Raw genomic sequence first — 21450 nt, 5'->3', positions numbered from 1 at the left:
TTTTGTATCTGAAACTATAAAAAAGATTTTATTTTTATAATGTGCTCTCTCGAATTGTATGAACCTAACTAGACGGCTGTATTGTGAAATTTCCAAACTTTTATCGCTTTTTTGTAGTGCCCCACTAACCAGTAATCCCCCTCCCCTTTTTTAAAAAGTGAGCACTATTTGCCCAGTGGGTCGCTATGCGGTCTTTCAGTTCACGTTGGATTCTCGAAGCGAGCGCCTGTCGATCGTACCGTTCCGGTTCCGAAGCATTCTTCCAACTCTTCCCCCGCGGCCGATTCGTCCCCGAGAACGTGTGTGATTTGTGATTGCTCCGATTAGTGCTGATAGTGCGTGAGTGCGTCACTTTGCTATATTGAATCTAATTCAGCCGACCAGTCTTCTGAAATAATTGCAAAATGAGGGAAATCGTGCATCTGCAGGCGGGCCAGTGCGGCAATCAGATCGGTTCAAAGGTGCGTATGATTGATATTCCCCAAGGGCCTTCGCCCAGCAGCGCACCCTTGCCCGATTACCATTTTTTTTTATTTTCACGCTATCCTAACCTCACATGTTTAATTATAAAACCGAGTGAGAACCGAACCGAACACACTCTCTGGTTTAGTTTATCGCCCGCTCTTTTCTATTTTGTTTGTGGGGGAAAGCACTTTAGAAAAGAGGGGCGAAAAGATTATTCCGCTAGTACGAGAAACTATAAAACTGCAAACATTAAAGAAACCTGACGAACTACAGCTTGCAAAAGCTCTGCAGCTTATCTTATCGCCTGGAAGATAGCAAGTTCGGCCTCTGCGAATATCACATCTAAATTACCTTGATCGCCGACAATTATATCCGAAAATGTGCTCACAAGTCAGGTGTAAATAATTAGCTAGGCTGTTAGTAAATGGCTCTTCAAGAAACACAATCCGTAAGTCAAGTTTGTTTGCCAGGTAGTTGAGAGGAAGCATAGTAACATGTATTTCGAAACTAGACCGAAGGTTTCTTTGATGCTTCCGTCTTTGGAACAGGCATTGTTCGAAAGCCCAACTGGTCTCAGATACTTTTTATGAGATTCTTTTTACGATTGCCCTCGCACAGTCGACTGGTCTTACGCTGAGGAGTGAGTGATCTCATAAAAAGCATAAAAGAATCCCATACGTTTCTCTAATTATGCCATTGGGGCTTGTAAGTATCTGATGTAGTATCTGATACATCTGACTCACGGTTGACTAAGACAAACTGCCGGGCTTATGTGTGTTTTACGCTATCAGGCCAACTCTAATCAGTAAACTTGTATACAAAACTTTAAACATAAGTACCTGCCAAATAAAAAACCCAGACCAGATAGGCCACATAGGCCAGAGCTGAAAATAGCAATTACATATTGTGTTCAGTTATTTGAATGGTGTGGCAAAAGCAACAAAGTTCTGAGCATGTCGCTTGGCAATTAGAAATGCTAAAATGAAAACATTGCTGTAAATCCGCACCAAAACTTGCTAGTGGTGGCCCATTCTAAGCTAATTCAGCGCATTAACATTAACTCGCACAATTTGCCGCGTCATGGAAATCCAGAAACATCAACAACATCATCAACAATGCACCAAAAAAAACACAAATAATAAATGAATTTCTTTGAAATTCTATTGCAGAAATAGAAAAGTTTTTCTTTCAGTGCCGGGGCGCTACGTGGGGCAGTCATTGACGTTTGACACAGTTTTTTGTGTTTTTATTTTTTGTGTCTTTCCCCGGCTTTCCCAGCACAGTTTTCTCCGGCCGTTTGCATATTTCGCCGGCTCTCCCTCCGCTTCTTTTTCACTGTTTTACACGCTTTTCCACTTCATTTTTATGTAAACACACTTGCACATATTTTAAAGCACTTTTTTGCGTGTTTTCGCGAGCGCCTTTCGAGTTAATTAGAACGCACTTTGGCGGGGACAAAGCCAAGGGCCAATCTCATTGGATTTTATACGCCCGTTACGTATACGCCCCCCAAAACCGACCATTATTACATTCGCCCTTTTGCCGCCATTGTTGCGGATAATGTTGATCTAAAAAAGTAGGTGATTATTTATGCAGTTTAACGCTTATCGAATCTTTATAGATTACATAAAACTGGTTTGTTGGTGCATTAAATTTGAAAATAATCAAAGCGAACATATTTTGCTGCTTGTCCCATACATACGCCATTTTCTTTTTTTTGTCAACACGATTTTGTGCCTTAATTGAATGTCCTTTTCTGATTAATTGGCTGTCAGTATGAATTATGGCTGCAGCCTAGAATAAACAAATAATAAATATGCAAAACTGCCTGCGTGGCAGTGCACAATGGCGTAAATTGTGAACACAGTTTTTAAATAAAATTCCAAAACTAATTGCTCTGCTGATAAAGGACAATAAGCAAATAAAAAAATTAACAGATTGATTACACATTAAAAACAGAGCTTATTCATACACGAATGGGCAGTAAATAAAATACACACAGCAATTATTAAAACAGAAATCTTTGAATTAGACAATAGCTCCAAACGTATTGTTTGGAAATCATAATTTTTTTCCATTTTCACTTTAAAGCTTAAATGTATACATAAATGAAATATATTCAATCGATTGGAATTTCCTTTTTTTATTTTGCAAAATTACTCAAATGCGTCTTCCGGCTTTTCCTGCCAACACACGAAATTGATCGCATATGTACGCCGGGCGAGAAGCCATCTCACCAAGGATATTTCCAAGCGGTCGTCTTTTTTGGCCTGCAGCGAGAGTTCGTTTTCTTCTTCGCCTTTTTCATTATTTACATAAACCTAATTTTCCCTAAATCATTTTGCGAACAATAACAAGGAAAATCTATTTACGGCCATGGCATAAAGACGAGGCACAAACGTTGAACCGGTGCGGCGGGGAAAGTGCGGATGAAATTTATAGACGAGTGGAGCGACGAAAAGGAGAAAACACAAAACAGAAAGCCAGGCAACAGACAATAAAATTAAAGGGTAAAATAAGCAAAGACATGCAAAAATTCCTTGCTCCTTTGTGCTGCATTTTCTGATATATGTACACATGTATGTGCATATATCCTGGCCCCGGGATACATTTGTTTAGCATATAATGGCAAGGCATCATCGAGAAGCACCAAAATAATGCACAAAATTGAATTATCGATGGCGCTAGCTAGCTAGCTGGCAACAACTATCGCCGCCGTAATTTCTTTATGGTTATCCATGGTTATCCGATATCGGGTTGGGGGCAGCTCTGCTGGGGAATCGTTGGATTACGTTATGGCCCGGCTTAGATGCCTCTGGCACGTCATAACGTCATAGGTAATGTGCCCGCCCGTATGCAAATGCAATTTTCCTGTGTGGCAATGCATATACACACGGATGTTGATGTTGATGGCTGGGGCTGAAAAAACAAGCCATTGATAACTTAGTTGGCATCTTCATTTCAGTTTCAGATGGTTGCCAACGATGAGATACATGAAAAAAAAATAATAGCAAAAATTCTTAAAAATTATGATGTTAAAAAATTAAACTCATTGAAGTTATGTAACCGACAAGCAACTTAATTGTATTTTTTTGGTAGACTTAAGAAAGTACAAATATTTTCTTAAGTGTAGATGCTTTCCTGACTGCCATCTTCTGTATCGCACACAATTAAATTCAATTCTTGCACATGCAAATTGGTCAAAATAGTGATCGCGTGTCCATATCGACGACTCAAGTAATCAGATTTAATGTGCGGCTTTATGGGTAGGTTATGTGGCCTGATGATTAGCAATACATATATAGACCGATATGAAATCCGATTCCAGCACAATAGCCTCGCCATGGTCAATGGAGGGCAACAATTACTTTAACATGCAACAAGCCGTAAGCGAAAAAGAATCGTTCGTGGGGAAAGTGGAAGCAATATCCCCGTTCATTTTTTTACGCTGGCAAAATATTTTTCAATTTACATAAAAATGCGTTTATGCATACCAAATGAGGCACACACTCACAATTTTGCAGCTGCTGGCTCCTAGCAACCTTGCGCCTAGCGGTATGCAATAGAAAATGGCTGTGAGGTGGCAGGGAGAGGGGCCACCTAGCCCGCGGTCCATGGGCAGGGTTGCGGAAAATGGAAGGGCACCGCCACCGCTCTGTTGCACAAACTGATTATAAATAAACAAAAGGGAATTTTTATAAATATTTTCCCCATTCATATACATACATACATATGTATCCTTGTAAACTCCCTTTTTCGGAGCTTCTGGCTTGATGGAATATAAAAATTACTTATTTATGTATATATTTTTGCTCCGTTACGCTTTGCTTTGAACATGTGCATGCAAATTGATGAACAAAAGGGGAAATCACAAAAAAAAACTGCGCATAAATATTAGAAAAATGTGCACACGCAAAAAAGTGACAAAAATTTGTTCTGAAAATGGCATTTACGCAAATTGGTATGTTTTTAGATGATTTGGAAAATACTAAAATGGTTAATCATGTAGCTAGAAGTTGTTATAACAGGTTATTTAAACAAATTTACATACTTAAAAAGGTTATATGTTTCATAATCTAATAAGTCCTTTCTAAGTATTATTTTGAATCTTGAAACCTCATGAATAATCCTGGAATTTATACAGAACCGCTTAAGAGTTTTTCCTAAAGACCTATCCTTAAAAGATCTACACCTTAAAACAGTCCTTGAATCGACCCAAATATAGGTGATCATTGATAGCTTTGCTTGAAACAAGATATCTCCTTCATGGCTGTCAAAAATATAAGACCTCCCCACCAAGAGTATAAAAAGAAAGGAAAACAAACTCCAAGTACTTTGGGTGCTACTGCTCCTTCACTTATTTTACACCTGGTTTTGTGGGCACCTGTAAGCCGCTTGCTCCAACTGAGCTGACAGGTTGACCAGGCCAACAATGGTCCAGGCTGCAGGGTGCCGAGACCGACAAATGGCCATTTGTTATTTATTTAACACTTTTAAAAAGCATTCCGCTCTTATGCTCATTAATTTCTCATGCTGCTCTTAACGCCTGCCATCCGACCATCCAATTGTCCAACCGTCCAGCCATCCCACCGTCCGACCATCCAGACTCCGGCAAAAGTGCAAATTGCATATGGTAAGTGGAGTTGGAGAGTGTACGGCATCGGCAGCGGCATATGTTTCATTACCATTGTTATTCCAGCAATTGTTTTGCATTCGCACCGGCCAGGCCCTTTTTCGTTATTTTTTGCGCCCAGTTTTTTCAATTACTTTGGTAATTTTATATTATTGAAATTGCAAGCCGCAAATTGTAATTATTGCGCATTACACGGGCTGGGGAGCTCTGCACTTCAGCAGATAGCGCCGCCACGCAATGAAATATGTTGCCCAGTTGTAATCTGGTATTTACGAAAAAATTAATAATACAATAAAGCTCCAACTCGAAAATGCATTTTAAGCCCTGCGAAGTTTTCAAATTATTTATGCAATTGGATTTGGCCCGGCTATAGCTACAAATTGTTGTCTTCCCGATAAGCAGGCAACGGAATTTTACATATAAAGGCAACCACCGCGGCCCGGGGGCCCGGGAATATAAAGCATTTGGCTGGCAGATATTAACCGCAAAATGCAGCAAATTTATGGCAAAGCGAAACATAATTAAGCCAAAAATATATAACTCGCGAAAATAACAATAATCAAGATTGGTTTTGCGCTGCTTCGCACGTGTTCTGTTCCGATTCATTTTGGATCGTTTTATTTTATTTGCGCAAATTGCGTTGACTAATTGTTCAACCAAAAACACACGAAATTGTTTGCCTAAATAAACATCGCTGGATGGATTAATTTAGAACTCGCAATACCCTCTAAGCCTTGGAGGGGATGTCTATCCAAAACCGAGCTATTTCGGGGCATGGATATTTGGAAAATCTGTATTTTTAAATATCCACACCATAATATTCAATAATTATCATTCTTCAATAAGTGGCCAGAAAAGAATCCCGATTCTGAAAAATTCGGATTGCTCCAAACCTCATTAAAAACCAATGTGGTCGAAATATTTATCATTTATGCGTGGCTGTGAAATCTACGCTGAAATAGTATTTGTTTGTACATGTTTGGACAAACATATGTCCCGCTGCCTGTCTTTGAAAGATTAACATCGGTTTTATAATTTATGGCAGGTATGGGGTAGCCATTAAATTGCGAAAAGAAATTCAATATTTCAGGCGAACACAACCGCAAATGCACGAATAACTTGGCCTAAATGCGGATTGTTTTTAAAGAGTGGCAGCCGTTGTGGACGGTGAATCAGTATTAGAATCAACAATCCTGGTTTTGGCCATAATGATGGCTAGATCAACACATTTGCCAAATTGTGCAGATGTACGCACACATATTAGAGCATAATTTAAATTTGTGGTCTTGTCAAGTTAGCGCAACGAAATTAATCAAAATATTTTTAGTGCGCTGTTCAGAGCGCTGCAAATATTTTTGGTTGCTATTCCCGACGCGTATGTATGTATTTTGGCAATTTCGTCTCAATTCAATTACGCACCATTTTCTGGACTATATTAAATTTCGAAAAATCCTGGAGTATGAGCCGGAGGCTTAGGAACTGGATAGATTTTAGTTCTCGGTCAGAGACTACGAAAATATTTACCGCGCTTTACATACAAGCTTTTCAATTTGGCGTATTTGCATTGGCCTTATATTGTATTTCATTTCAGGCTTATTTGACAAACAGTATTAATTGGATTTTTTATGCCCGTACATATATTACCAGCCATTTCGCGTCCAAATGGCAATTAAAATGAAAAATAAAACAGTGCCAGGATGCTGCGTAAAAAGTATTGGGAAACTGTGAACGGGATGGGGAACCGGACGATCAAATGGTCAAAGGGATATTCACGCTTGGTCGTAATAAAAATTAATTTCATTGTTGAATCATAAAAATCGTTATAGGATGCTGCCGCAAAATGACCAAGTTTTATCAGCAAATGCACTCGGCCCCAGTGACAGAGATAGAAAGATAGCAGTTAGAGAGAGAGAGCGAACGAGATCGAAATTGATTAATAGCGCGAAAGTTTGTTCAGTTCTTTATCGGGATGCAGTTTGGTTCGGTTTTCCTTTTATTTTATCTATTCCACTGCATTTCACTGCAATCATTAAATGCCCAGCAAATATTCGTTAGCTTTTTATAAAAAACATGAATTATTTTGATAGTGAAGTGGCACTTGAGGAAGCAACAAAAAGTAATGCTATTATAGTCATTAATAACCAACAGCGATTCATTTGACCAGCACTTAATAAAGCTAGACCTCAGATAAAATAAAGCGACTGGATTTTTGGACAACAGAAAATAATTAGTTGGGAAAAAACAGTATTTGTTTTTAAAGCTACCCAGTGACCTCCTTTTTAAGATGTCTCAGCTGCCACATCACCTAGTCAGGTGGTTGGGGCAGCCACTTGCCGTTAAACACCACATGGTGTTGAACACGTGGATGAGACATCACTTCCGGGGGCCCGGCACTGCTTATTTATTTAGCTTTTGGCAAAGTGTTCTTCGAGCCTCGAACTTCATATCGCTTACCATATAAATATTATTATTATTACGCTCTTTGCTCTCGGCATACAGAGTGATGGAGTGCAAGGGGTGGTCGTTTATATGGCTGGAAGGGCCGTAAAACATACGGCAACTGCCGATTCCCATTAGCAAATATTCGGGCAACCCTTCGGTCTACAAAAGGATATCATGGAGAGCAGTATTATTAAAGATTCTTCTCCTACATCTATACTATAAAACAATTATTCAAGCCTTTAAAATTTATTGAATGACAATGCGTAACCTGGGCTCAAATCAAATCTGAACCGGAGCATGTTGCCTCATTTTGACCACGCAGCAGCAAACAATCGGGGCCATGGTGGCAACACTCATCCCACGAGGCACACACGCGCAGACACACCCGGGCACATTAGTTAAGTCAATAGCAATTCGGCCAACGGAATATACAATAAATATTTACATATGTAAATCGACAATTATTGAAATCTCAATTGAAATTGTGTGTTAGTCGCCAGTCAGTGTGTTGGGTTTTAATGAAGCCATGCCATTGATACAGCTTCACATTTCTGAATATATGTATATATACTTGGAGTGTATGTTGTATACTGATATGTGCTAGAAGGAAAAACAATGACTTCAGAGGGGGAGTTACCACCAAAGACAATTGCTTGAATATTTGCCAACAACGAGGGAGGCTCAAGAAGTTAAACAGATCCATATTAATACACATTACCGGAGGCACGTTTTTCTTCCTAATAATCCCTAATACTTAACCACTAGGAATTTATATTCTTGCAAAGCATCGTAATATCTTGTTTATTTAAAGTCAAAGCATCTCACTTATTTAATTTCAACCCATGCTTGTCGCCGACAACCGTGCGTATGAGTTATGGAAATTTTAATTATAAGCTATTTGATGTTGCACTTAGACTGCGTCATCGTTGTCCTTGCACGCCAATATGGAATACCAATACCAACAGCCAGTTTCACTGTATGTGTTTAATGCACACAGGCGGGACCGCACAATAAGCCGAAAGCTGACTGACCAATACTAATGAACAAATATTTGCATATCCTTGCTAGACAAGAGTCTTTGCTCGAGCCTTGAAACCAACCAACATTCCGCCCGATTCGGGCTGATTAAATTACTCGGGCATCTTGAAAATCCCCAAATGGCTGAATAGTCGAACAGCCATTTCGCACTTTAATTCAGCAAGCAATTAAAAAAATATAAAAATAAAAACACAACATAAACAACAGAGTCCTGATACAAAAATGGCGAAATGCGGCGGAGCGAGCGGACGGAGCGCCATGCAACGCACTGATAATGACAATTAGTGGCCACATTTAAATTGATGCACTTGACGATAAATGCAATTGCAAATTCAGCTGCCATGCAGACATGCCAGCGAGGCGAGCGCGCGTACAAAGGGTAATTTACTGAGGGAAAAATTGCATTTTTCTGGCGAACCAAGCTCGCCTCGAAATTCACACGTGCCATCCAAATTGAGGCTGCTTTAGTGTGTGTGTCCTGGTGTGTTCAGATTCCGTGCAATAAATTGCAGCTGCATCGCCAATTGCTTCATTCGCAATGGCTACGTGAGTCTAATTATGCTCTCGCAATGGAATCCACAAAGCACTGTGTCCTGTTTTTAGTTCGGCCCCGAAAAGCGAGCCATACTCAAGCGTTTTATGACCCTAAACGACTCCGGCCAATAAAGACAACATGCGAGTACAACTGTCAACTGTCGATAAGATCCTTTTAGTGTTATTACAAAATATGCTTACACTCCAACTGGCAGCGAAGCATTAAGCGTAGTTTGGGGTACAATTCGTTATTTGCGCTGCTCGGCACACATAAATTGCATTTTTGAGCAGTCGGAGACGGATGGAGCTCAGCTGCCAATTGCCCGGATATCGGATATACATACATCGGATGGGCCATCTATATGGTGGATTTATACTTTTTTTTTTGTTCTTTTTTCCGCCGCTGGCAATCGGAATGGTTTATGGACGCAGGCTGCAAAGTGTCATCCGTCGATGGGCGGCCGTTAAGTTTCAAGAGTGTTTTGCCATTTTCAGTTTTATAGCCCTCATTGGCAAGGGTTGTATTTCGGTTTCTGTCTCTGTGTTTTCGAACGCCATATTCAACACCATTGCCCCACAAAGCTCATTACTCTAATGGATGCCAAATGAAATCCGCCAACACACACACATACACTTAGGTACAGGTCTGAGCCAATGCCGAAAATATTCAAATATATTTTTCGGTTCGGCCGACAAAATTAAAATAAATTAACTTAGTTGCTCTACGCTTTGCATTTTAAGCGTTTGCCCGCAAATCGCACGGATTTGTCGCACATTTGTAAATTGGCAAATGATCGAAATGCGCTGAAATCCTGTTTATTATTTTATAATTAGTATAATGCCAGCGGCCGAAAAATGAATTGCATTTCCAGTTTGGAAGGATTAAGAAATCACCTGAGGAGATGGCTTTAAGACCCCATGCATTGCGCAGTGGGAAATAATGTCGGATTTTTATTTCTGAATGCCATGAATTTTAATTAGACATGCAGTTTTTTTGAGAGTTTTTGTCACAGCTCTGGGAACTCTCGACTGGGCAAGCATATTTGCTTATATAGACATTTAATTAATTATTTTAATTAAATTGTAATGAAAGTTCTGAACCACCAGGGAACACAATATATATTCAATGTATTTAATGATTTAGAATAATTGAATATTTGAAGTTGATTGTCTGGCAGATGACAACATAATTGAGTGCAGGGTAGGCTGGACTTGAAAAAATCAAATAATTAAAACTAACAAACAAAATCAAACCAACGTTGAGCGTAGTATTTGCATTTTCAAATGAATTGGTTTTCCATATTCTCCAATCACCCTTTGGGGATTTCGCTTACAGATAGTTTGGTTTATTTGATTTCTCACGACATGTTCGAGCTTCAACAATTTAAATTTATGAATACCTGACAGAATCTGGCGAAATCCTATCGCATGTCAAGCTCGGCGCCTGGAGACAAGCTTGGCCATCATTTAATATTTATTACTGCAATTGTTTATTATTTATGTTAGCCGCGAGCTAGAACGTCAAATTTCGTATGCAAACGCAGCTGCTTAGCAATCTGCCATGCCCCGCCTCTTTTGGCCCTCTGCTGGCTCACTTCCGGTGCGACATGCACTTCCGTTGCTTTGCGCCTCACGCATCCCTGTCTTTCTCAAGCCAAATTGTCCTTTTATAGCCGCTAGCAAAGGATAAGGACTCAAAGCAAAGGTGCACCAAGAAAAAATAAAGAAATAAGAAATAATTATACAAAATTACATATATTTTTAATTCTTATTTTAAAAATGGGAATATGGAGTCTATATTTTCTTTAATTTACTAAAAAGAAGGGTCAAAGATTATCGTCCAGTGTACAAGCTGCCCACAATTAATTTATGCGTTTTTTTCTACTTCCTGTAGATCGCGACTTGACTTTTGTTTCAGTTTTTGTATAAACGCTTTGGGAATTTTAATTTTGGATTTCTTTCAAGTCCGTTTAAGGACTTTCGAGGCAAAACACAAAATGGCGCCGCTGTGGCCCAACGCACGCAGCTCTTTGTTTACTTTTAATTTGATCATTTTGCTTTTTTTCTTTTTTTTTGTGGCAAAGTACTTTTTTTTTTGTGGCCAGGTTCCCTTTGCACATGAACGCAATTTTGTAATTAAGCAGTTTGACCGCAGCCGGAAAAGTTTTAAGCAAATGAAGGCAACGTAATTGTTTTTTTTCGTAGCTTCTTACTTTCAAAAATGACTTGACAGGGGGAGAGTGATAATAAGGTGGGTGCGGGTGCTAGTGTGGGTGATTCCTTAAATAGGAAACTGATGGCCTATCCCGGGCCACTTTACCCACTTCAAACTGCCAAACATTGGCACTGGCGATGTCTTGTTGTCAGAAGCAAGCGGACCAGCAGCCAGGATGATGGGCAGATCAGCTGGCAAAAGTTTTCATAAATAAATTATGCTGCGTGCCGGGCTGCTCACTCAATGCCAGAGACCAAGAACGAGCCACCAACAACCAAAAACCAGCCAGTAAACGGACCGAAAGTAGTCAAAAGAAAAACGCTTATCTGCAATTGGCTTTATAGAATACACGAAACACATTTGAATTTCCCCACAGGCAACAAGTGCCAAGGGCCATAACAGACAAGGAAACACCCAAACAACGGCACTGGGAAAAAATCATAGAGATATAAATATAAATGTCAGAAAAATATTTCAAATAAAACTTTCATCCTTTTTTACAGAAATGTCCTTCGAAACCCGTTGATCCATTTTTCGTCCCAGTGTGAGTTACAAAGTCTGTCATGTCCCATGCGGGCCTTCCCCTAAAATAGAGTGAAGGGGCCAAGGGTTGCGTATGCAAATCAAAGTTATTGTCAAGCCAAAAGTACCCACCGATGCGTACAATTGAGTGTCATATTTCGAGTTTGTTATGTTTGCAAAAGCAGCGGAGACCTCTCCATGTGAGGGCCAAAAGTTCCACCGGGGGTAAGCTCCAGTCGAAAGTTTTCTTGGCCAGCGATTTTTCTTGTCTGTTGGCTGTTGTCTGTGTTTTGGCCGTGCAACTTGTTATCATTGTTGCGTGTCTAAAAGCCAATGGAGGAATAAAACTTTTGCCAAACAATCGCAGTGCCAACGCAAACATTTATGCGGCTCTCGGATTAGCATGGCTTCTTCGAAAAAAACGGAATAATAAAAAAAATAGAAGCATATGCTAGCTCGAGGCCATGCACAAAGGACATGTGGTGTGGTGTGTGTATTCCTCGGCTAGGACCCTTTGTGTGTGTGCAATCAACCGTTATCAAATTTTTCGAACTTTTACAACTTTCACCTTGCCAACAGCCCGCGCCCAAGTCGCCATCCCTTTGTTAGCTGCCTGAGTAGACTTCAACGCTTTACGCAAGCCACTTAACTATTTATGGCTCAAATGTGCGCCAGAAAGGACTCACTCTTCGCTGGTCGGGATGTCTGACAACAGGGCTTGACATAAACACCGGGTGTCATGCATTATTCAGGGTACTTCCTTACGATTTCCTCAACAGGCACTTCAGCGGAGAGTCCCGACAGCTGGGAAAGTCGCATCTCCACCGCCATGTGCCATGTGCAACTAATTAAAATTCATATTCAGTAATCAATCTGCCGACGACCTTCCACAGTTCTGACTGACTGGCAATGCCAGTCAAGCAGTAAAAATCCATATTAAAATATGTTCACTGCAAGAAAATTAAGGTTTTTTAAATTATCTTAAATATTTATATAAATATGACCCGAAAATCATTAAAAACTATTTTTTATGGCTACATAATGGCCTGTAGAGTAATAAAATAAATTGAAACCATATCCTTTTTCTCCGTGTTGTATATATTCGTGGCCCTTGGCCTCCACAGCCGCCTTAAAGTCCATTAAAAATAATTTCGATAAACGGAAGCGGTGGCAGGCCGAGAGCACATTGCGATTTTCTCACAATTAGCATTTTCCCCCCACACCCCATCCCCAACTCCCACCGCACTCGCTTACCTGGCCGCGCACCTGACGGATGAGTATAGTGGGAGCGGCAGCAGAGGGGGAAAAACGATTGAAACATTTTTAAAAATTTGAAATTCATATGCGCAGCAAACGTGAAATGTTTTGCCAAGCGTATTGTGCAATAAAAAATAAAGAGCCAAACCAAAAACAAAACAAAAACACACAGCAAGCAGCAGAAATTCTTGTGTAAATAAAAATGAGAAACGGAATCGAGATGGGTCGCGGACTCGCAATAGGGGTACCCTGGATTTGGGGGGGTTGGGGGAGGTCAGAAAATATTGTGTATATGCACGTGCACATATACATTCATACATGGGTATGAAAACATCTAAAAGGATTCAATTATTCCCGCTCGTTACACAACAACAAAAAAATAACACGGCGGGAAAAAATGCGCGCCCATGGAAGTATGCAACAGAAATTGCTCCCGGCATGTAAAGTGCTCGGTGCGCGAATGTGTATGTGGAAGTGCGTGGGAGGGGAAGGACAAAACGGAAAAGTGGGGGGACAGGGGGCTGCAGCATATGCACGCGCATAAATCGACGACAGATAGCAGCAAGGACGAGTGCTCTGATGGTGTCGGCAATAAAAGCAAGGACCGTGTAAAAAGGACACTCATATATATATGCATTGATTGCCAAAGCAATGCAATACAAACACACCTCTATACAAGCAGTAATACCCGATCTTGCCCATATACGTTGGTATGCGAATACCCAAAAGCTCCGCAGTACATTGATTGTAAAATAATATTTCTGTACCGTGTCGCGCTGAAAAAAGGAAGGAAAATTGTTACTAAGAATTTGGCGCTTTTTTATTGCATACAAACGGGCCCTGCCTGAAAATATCACTCATACGTCATGTGAGACGGACGACTGACTGCGAACGTATGCAAATAAGCTCATTGCGATAGTCGCGTTTTTGCATACACCAGCCTACACCCATTATGCTATTGAATCATTATGAAAACGGCACTTATGAGTTCCTTCTCTTGGCATTTTCAGTTCTGGGAAATCATCTCCGACGAGCACGGCATCGACCCCAATGGCTACTACCACGGCGAGTCGGATCTGCAGCACGAGCGTATTGATGTCTACTACAACGAAGCCAGCAGCGGAAAGTACGTGCCCCGTGCCGTGCTCATCGATCTGGAGCCGGGAACCATGGACTCCGTTCGCCAGTCGCCAATGGGCCAGCTCTTCCGGCCGGATAACTTTGTCTATGGACAATCCGGAGCAGGTAAGTTTAAAAAATTTCTTCTATTAATCATAAAAAATAATTATCTTATTGTTCTTATTATTTTGCTTATAAGAAGCCAAATAGTTTAATAATATAAATTAATTTAAAGCCCGGATTTTCTACTGCCAAAGACTCCTGTTTTATTTTGAAAAGTGTCGAAAATCCGTTTTGCATTTGGGCTAATGCATTTCTGTTGCACTCGTCAATGTGGCTATGTTGTTTTGGCCATCTAGAGCCTTTTCTTTTGTTGCCCTGAGGATTTGGGAGCATGCTTTTGTTTCGATTAGATTTCGGAGCCTGACATCACTGACGATGTCCGCGCTGCAGCAAATATCCTTTGGCGTGGCAGTTATTGCAGCTGCCTGGCCTTGTTGCAGCAACGAAAACAGTGGCTGCAACAACTACAACCCACATGGCCAGTGCCACATTTCTGTTGCTTTGATGAGCACCAACAACCAGATGACAAGGCGGAGACCATGGCCAATGGTGTTATCACAGGAAAGCTTATCGTCTAACAGCAGCCTCTGCGATGTATCCCTGATGTTGACGCTGATGCTCATGCAACTGCTGGCGCTGCTGCTGCATCTACTGCTGCTGGCTGCAATACGAGTATCCTCCTCATACTCAGCCCAATCCTCCCACCGCTAATGATGCTCATATGATGATTGCAATTATAAAATGGCCTGCGGATGACGACGAAAATTAATTTTGTACATGTCAAACGACGCGGCTTCTGTTTTTGCTTCAATTGTTGATTGTTGATGGCGATGACCATGATTCTTTATTTTAATTATGTTCCAGTGTTAAAGATGGCCTTTTCTTTTGTATAATTTTAATCAATCAGCCAAAACGTCCATTACATAATACAATCAATTAATTATTATTATTAATCAGCGAGACATAAAATATATTATGAAATCTTAATAATCTTACTTAGGCAACAACTGGGCCAAGGGCCATTACACAGAAGGCGCCGAACTGATCGACTCCGTACTGGAGGTTCTGCGTAAGGAGTCCGAGGGATGCGACTGTCTCCAGGGCTTCCAACTGGCTCACTCCTTGGGCGGCGGTACCGGATCTGGTTTGGGTACGCTGCTGATTTCCAAGATCCGCGAGGAATATCCCGACCGCATCATGAACTCATTCTCCGTGGTGCCCTCGCCAAAGGTAAGCATGACCCTCTCACCTCTATAGCGGCACCTGGCCTGCTCCACCAAATCATTATCGGGGGTCAGGACGTATACAATCCGCTTAGCAAAATCAGCTTACAGCCACGCACAGTGGGTCGCAAATTACACGGCAGCAAAATATGTGTTTTAATTGAAGTTTTTCCTTAAATATTATTGCTAACTGCTGTGTTTTTAGGGCAGATAGCTCGTAAAAATATTGTCTTAGAACCCTATTACATAAAATAGTCCGTTATTTAGTTGAATAATTTTTTCCTAGTGCTCTCCTTTATTTGAAATAATGGGATAAAATACCCATGGTGTGTCCTGGTGGCGATAGTAAGCCTACCCGCAGACCCAATGCGCTTTACACCTGCACGCGTTTTTGCCAAATTAGCAAGCAAAAGCCGCTGAGAGCTGGTCGTGCGTGTATTTGGTTCCAAAAAGGATGCCGCAAATGTTGTTTTATTTATGCAATTCATACGCTAAATTCAATTGGCGGCTTTGTGCCCGGGCGGGCGCGGCTTTCTCCCAATAATTCTAATTAATTTGCAGGCGAAATTAGCAGCGCCGCCATCGACCGGCCAGCGGCCAAAGCCTAATTGGCAATGCAATTTTAATGCAATTTAGTGGCTCGCACTCGCAAGAAGGTGGCATCTGGCCTCTGGCCTTCTGACCTCCCTTTTATCCAATTTTTTAGATTTTTTTATGGTTCACACCACCACGCATCTTTTTTGACACGCCTCAATTGCCGCTTAATTAACCCAGTTGCATAAATTACACGTAAATGCGACTGCAGATATATATAATACATAAACATATATATATGAACATAAATGTATGTAATGTGAACAGCACGTGATACGCCTTCATTTGCATTATTCGCATTTAATTACATTTTGGCATTTAATTAAATTAATTCAGTGCAGAATTAATTGTCATTGGCAGGCGGTGTCCTGAGCCAGGCAATTATATTATTTTCTAATTTATGAAACCATTAGGGAGGGCATTTTTTCGCAAACATCAATATTTTGACAAGTGCAACTTGAAATTAATTTCCAAAAACTGAAAAGATATTAAATTCGGAAAATGCGCTGATATTATTGTACTAATAAATGGCCATGTTGATTAATATTCATGCATGTTTTGCGTTATTTAATAAGCTAATATTTGAACAACTGGCATCTAGTATATTTGATTACCAAAATGTAAAGCAAGCCGGACCATAATGTTTTCATTTCTACATATTAGGCTCACGGCAAACCATCAGTCCGTATTAGCTTTGCTCCATTTGACAAGATTTAAAATGAAATCAACCATATTCCGATATATAATTTTATTTCTCCGCTCACACATCGGACAATTACAAGTTTCCAGTAAGTAAGGAAGTCGGCGAGGCGTGAAATTAACATTTGACAATGTTCTTATTGGCATATCAGAGTACACAATAAATTTTATGGAATTTTTAGCCAACACACTGGCACACGAAACTTACATTCTGCACTCGAATTGCGTTAAATTTATTACCGTCACGGCTGAACGCCAATGGTCAACTATTGACCACTCGAATCCCTGACCCCACCACTCGGGGTCCGGGCTTAACTTTAAATGCCCCACTATATCCTCCCATTCTTTCCCGTTTTTCGGGTGTTATTTATGGGCCGTGCTGGGTTTGCCTGGCTTACCGCAATGCTTTGGCTTCGGCGGTCATTTTATTGCGGCCTGTCCTGACACATGCCTGTCACGTTATAACGCTTTTAATATGTACGTGTGTATAATTTAATAGTTTTTCATAGCCATCGGATCGGTGCGATGTAAAGCCTTTGTCGCCGCCACGCTTTGATAAGCGCCATTATGCAAATGCAGCGCATTCACACAGAATAAATAGGAAAGCTGCAAAAAATATCCCGCTCTATCTCTGCTTTATAAATTCTCCACATACGTCTGTTCGAGCATATTATTAAAGCTTTTAATTGCGTTCATTAATTAACGGATGCCAGTCAAAGGATTTAAACACCCTTTGAGTCTAGCTATCGCCTCGACCTCGTCCGGTCGAGCAAAGGAAGGTGCCATCTGAGATTTGCACCTGCCAGTCGGGCACTGCAATAATATCGAAGAGCGTGCTCGTAAATCCTCCAGATTTAGATGGGGCAGGAGACCTGCCAGGGGACAGAACAAGAACAGAGTGGACAAATATTGTGTCCAAGCGGTGTGCAAATAGTGCGGCCAGCAACAAATAGCAAATACAAAATGCAAAATGCATGTGCACGAGCATAACTCATTAGTATTAACTGCATGTACCGCCTAAGTAGACAAAGGTGTGCTGCCAGGCCTCGGTGCGAGTTTTGTGAAGAGCATGCACTCGGAAAAGTTTCCTCCAGGAGTATAATTAAAGAGCACTACTCCTTATATTGTCTGAATCCTGCAAGCCGATTGGTTTTTCTAAGTGCACTCTCCATGCGTGGGAGTACATGTTATCGCTCTAGGGCCGGGGCCATTAAATAATTGCCACAATTTATGTGCACACACCTTGCAAACGGCAACCCGAAACTCGAGTGAAGTTTGTCCCACAACTAACCAGTCACGCCCCCGCTCGCAGAGCTCCTGTATGCATCCTTCAAGTTGCGAAGAGCAATGCATCTTGCCTACGCAAATATAGAGGGCCGGCCAAAGATAATACATAATTTTCAATTTGCAGAATTTGAAACGAAATATACACCATGCGTGTACACTGTACAGTGGAATATGCGTGTAGTGGCAGACACAAAGATGTTTGTGCAACATGCAACTGCATTTATGCAGCAACTCTCGTCCTGAGTGCCGCTCCGGGCTCAACATATCATTGATACTGTTGCAAGTTGAAACTGCAGCAGGCACAGGAACAACTGCCTTTATTAATAGGGTTTGCTATTCTGTTGGCACTGCATTCGAAATTCATCCTGTTGGGAGAATGCATTTTTCATGTTGCAGCCTCAAAGTGCCAGCAAGTGGATTGGGCCAAAGAAAACACCAATTATTTAAATATTGACTGTTGCCCGAAAGGACAAAACTTCAATCCTCAGTCGAGCCTTCATTAGGGGTTGTCCGAGAAATAAAGAAAAGCGTGTAATTCCAGTGGCCTATGTTTAAGCAGTAAATTCCATTTAAGAGGAAACAAATTTTAGGACCTAAGTCCAAGTAGGTGACCAGAAAGAAATCCTTTATGCTCCTGTTTGATTGCCGGTCGCCTTGCTAATTAATCTGCTTTTATTTTGCATGTCCTTATTTTGCGGCCTTTTGCGATTAATCCGGATAGGTGTCCGACACCGTCGTGGAGCCGTACAATGCCACGCTATCCATTCACCAGCTGGTGGAGAACACGGACGAGACCTTCTGCATTGACAACGAGGCTCTCTACGACATCTGTTTCCGCACGCTGAAGCTCTCGTCGCCCACCTACGGCGATCTTAACCATCTGGTTTCCGTAAGTAACGTAATTCCATCCGTCTAATGCTTCCTTTGTTTGTTTGTCTGTCCACCCATCCTCTCCATCCGTGCACCAAATTCCAAATCCCAATCCCAAACACCCCTGCCACCGGTTTGAGAAAAGGTATCGGAGGTGGTGGTGGAACCATACAATGCCACGTTGTCCCTGCATCAACTTTTGATGGACACCGACTTGACATTCTGCATCGACAACGAGGCCTTGTACGATATATGTTACCGGACTCTGCGCCTAGGGTCTCCCACTTACGAGGATCTCAATCACTTGGTATCTGTAAGTAACAATCAATGGAACCGGAGGACAAGGAACAACAACAATTCAACCCACTTAAATTAACCCAACTCTTTAATATTAATACAATTTTTAATAAAGTAACTAAAATCATCTTAATTCATCCAGGTCACAATGTCCGGTGTAACCACATGCCTGCGTTTCCCCGGCCAGCTGAACGCCGATCTCCGCAAGCTGGCCGTGAACATGGTGCCCTTTCCGCGTCTGCACTTCTTCATGCCCGGATTCGCACCCCTAACCGCCAAGGGCTCCCAGCAGTATCGCGCCCTGACCGTGGCCGAGTTGACCCAGCAGATGTTCGATGCCAAGAACATGATGACTGCCTGCGATCCCCGGCACGGACGTTACCTCACGGTGGCCTGCATTTTCCGGGGTGAGTGTTGAGCGGGAGTCGACGTGGGAGGAGGTTGGGAAAAGAAAAATAGTTTTTTAACAACAAACCTTAAACACTTTCACGCGTAGCCTAAACAAGGGGAACCCATCCATCCATCTATCCGCTCATTTATTCAGACGACGGTGGTGGCGGCGGCGGCTGCTTATCCGGGGAAACTTTGTCACTTTGTCATGGGCAGCCGGTGGCGCACCTGACCGTCGCTTTTCCGACCCGTAGGCACGTAGCAACACCTTCGACTCTCTGGGGGGCTTGGCTTTTTTTAATGCGTGGCTTTGGGCGACGATTTTATTAGCCAAGCACTGGGCCTACTTATGGGCGCCACTAAAAATGATTAATGCCCGGCTGGCTGGCTAAAAAGGCTGCAATCCGTCAACGCGCACGTAGCGCAAATTTGTTAGTCCACCAAACATTTCCACTCCAACAACATTGAACTGCCTGTTGGCATTTTTTCGCGCTAATTTTTAAATTAATAAACTGCGATGCGGCGCCCAAAAGTATGCCGCATAATATTTCATTTGTTATTCCTTGTGTGTATGTGTGGGTGCGCAAGGACTGCTCCTTTGAATTGCCTGCTCCTGCTGCCATTGCCCTTGCTTTTGACTGATGACTCGCAAAACGCGCGTAATTAGAAATTTACTTTCAAGATCCATTGGGGAATTGCGACCGCCGCCTGACACGGCCCCTGGCTTAACTAATCATGCTGAACGTGACTCCGGCTGCACTGCACCATCTCCGGATTTCTCCAGATCCGGGGATCCATATCCGTTTTGGCCTCTCTGACGACTGCCTGCCAGAAATACTTGCAAAATAATTAATCACAAAAATGTGTACGACTCCGCTCGTTGGGCCAAAAGAGGCAAAAGGAAAAAATGCCAGCAAAGGAATTTAAACAACTTTTTTAGTTACCTCCTGGGACTGTTTGTGTCCGCATCCCATACCACTCCGCCCTACTCCGCAATCGCTGTTGGCCCAGGTGGCAAGGTGCGCTGCGAGGACTTAGAAGCCGTTTAGTATTTCATATTCAGGGATTTTGGGGATTCGGCTGGCGCATCAAAGCGAACTTGGCTTTTGATGTAAATACGCTGAAAGTTTCCGGCCCGTGCCTGGAGGCATTCTTTTTTTTAACGCTAACGCTTACTCAATAATTAACAGGTCCCATGTCCATGAAGGAGGTGGACACCCAGATGCTTAACGTGCAGAGCAAGAACAGCAGCTACTTTGTCGAATGGATTCCCAACAACGTCAAGGTGGCCGTCTGCGACATCCCGCCCAGGGGCCTCAAGATGTCCGCCACCTTCATTGGCAACTCCACGGCCATCCAGGAGATCTTCAAGCGCATCTCCGAGCAGTTCACCGCCATGTTCCGGCGCAAGGCCTTCCTCCACTGGTACACCGGCGAGGGTATGGATGAGATGGAGTTCACCGAGGCTGAGAGCAACATGAACGATTTGATTTCCGAGTACCAACAGTATCAGGTATGAATATTTTTTTAATTCGAATTTTAGGAGAGTGGATTTGTAATATTTTTATGAATATTTTAGGAGGCCACCGCCGACGACGAAGTGGAATTCGATGACGAGCAGGCCGAACACGACGGCTACGAGTCGGAGGTCCTGCAAAACGGCAACACCGAATGAGGACCTAGTTTCTACCAAAACTATAACTGTTTCCTGTATACTATTTTGTAAATTATTTGGCCCAGCCAGGTTTCAAATAAATATTTAGTGACTATGCTTCTGTAGTAGATTCCAAATTAGGTGTTTC

General features: G+C 41.9%; 1 protein-coding gene across 2 annotated transcripts; it reads left to right on the top strand.

Annotated features, from left to right (window-relative positions):
• The first annotated feature begins 193 nt into the window (after positions 1 to 193).
• betaTub97EF (beta-Tubulin at 97EF) lies at positions 194 to 21439 on the top strand. 2 transcript variants are annotated; one of them, XM_017244522.3, is made up of 7 exons: positions 194 to 461; positions 14117 to 14351; positions 15289 to 15518; positions 19107 to 19274; positions 19401 to 19665; positions 20839 to 21161; positions 21228 to 21439. In XM_017244522.3, the coding sequence occupies exons 1-7, from the start codon at positions 405 to 407 to the stop codon at positions 21321 to 21323; spliced, it is 1374 nt and encodes a 457-aa protein (XP_017100011.1). In that variant the 5' UTR covers positions 194 to 404; the 3' UTR covers positions 21324 to 21439. The 2 variants fall into 2 exon arrangements, with proteins under 2 accessions (XP_017100011.1, XP_017100010.1); XM_017244521.3 differs by lacking the exon at positions 19107 to 19274 and adding an exon at positions 18813 to 18980 and having other exon boundaries at positions 195 to 461.
• The last annotated feature ends 11 nt before the right edge of the window (positions 21440 to 21450 follow it).

The sequence above is a fragment of the Drosophila bipectinata genome, chromosome 3R, assembly GCF_030179905.1.
Source record: "Drosophila bipectinata strain 14024-0381.07 chromosome 3R, DbipHiC1v2, whole genome shotgun sequence".
NCBI classification, from domain to species: domain Eukaryota; kingdom Metazoa; phylum Arthropoda; class Insecta; order Diptera; family Drosophilidae; genus Drosophila; species Drosophila bipectinata.
The sequence above is the reverse complement of the archived record's forward strand: the minus strand, read 5'-3'. Positions and strand labels throughout refer to the sequence as shown.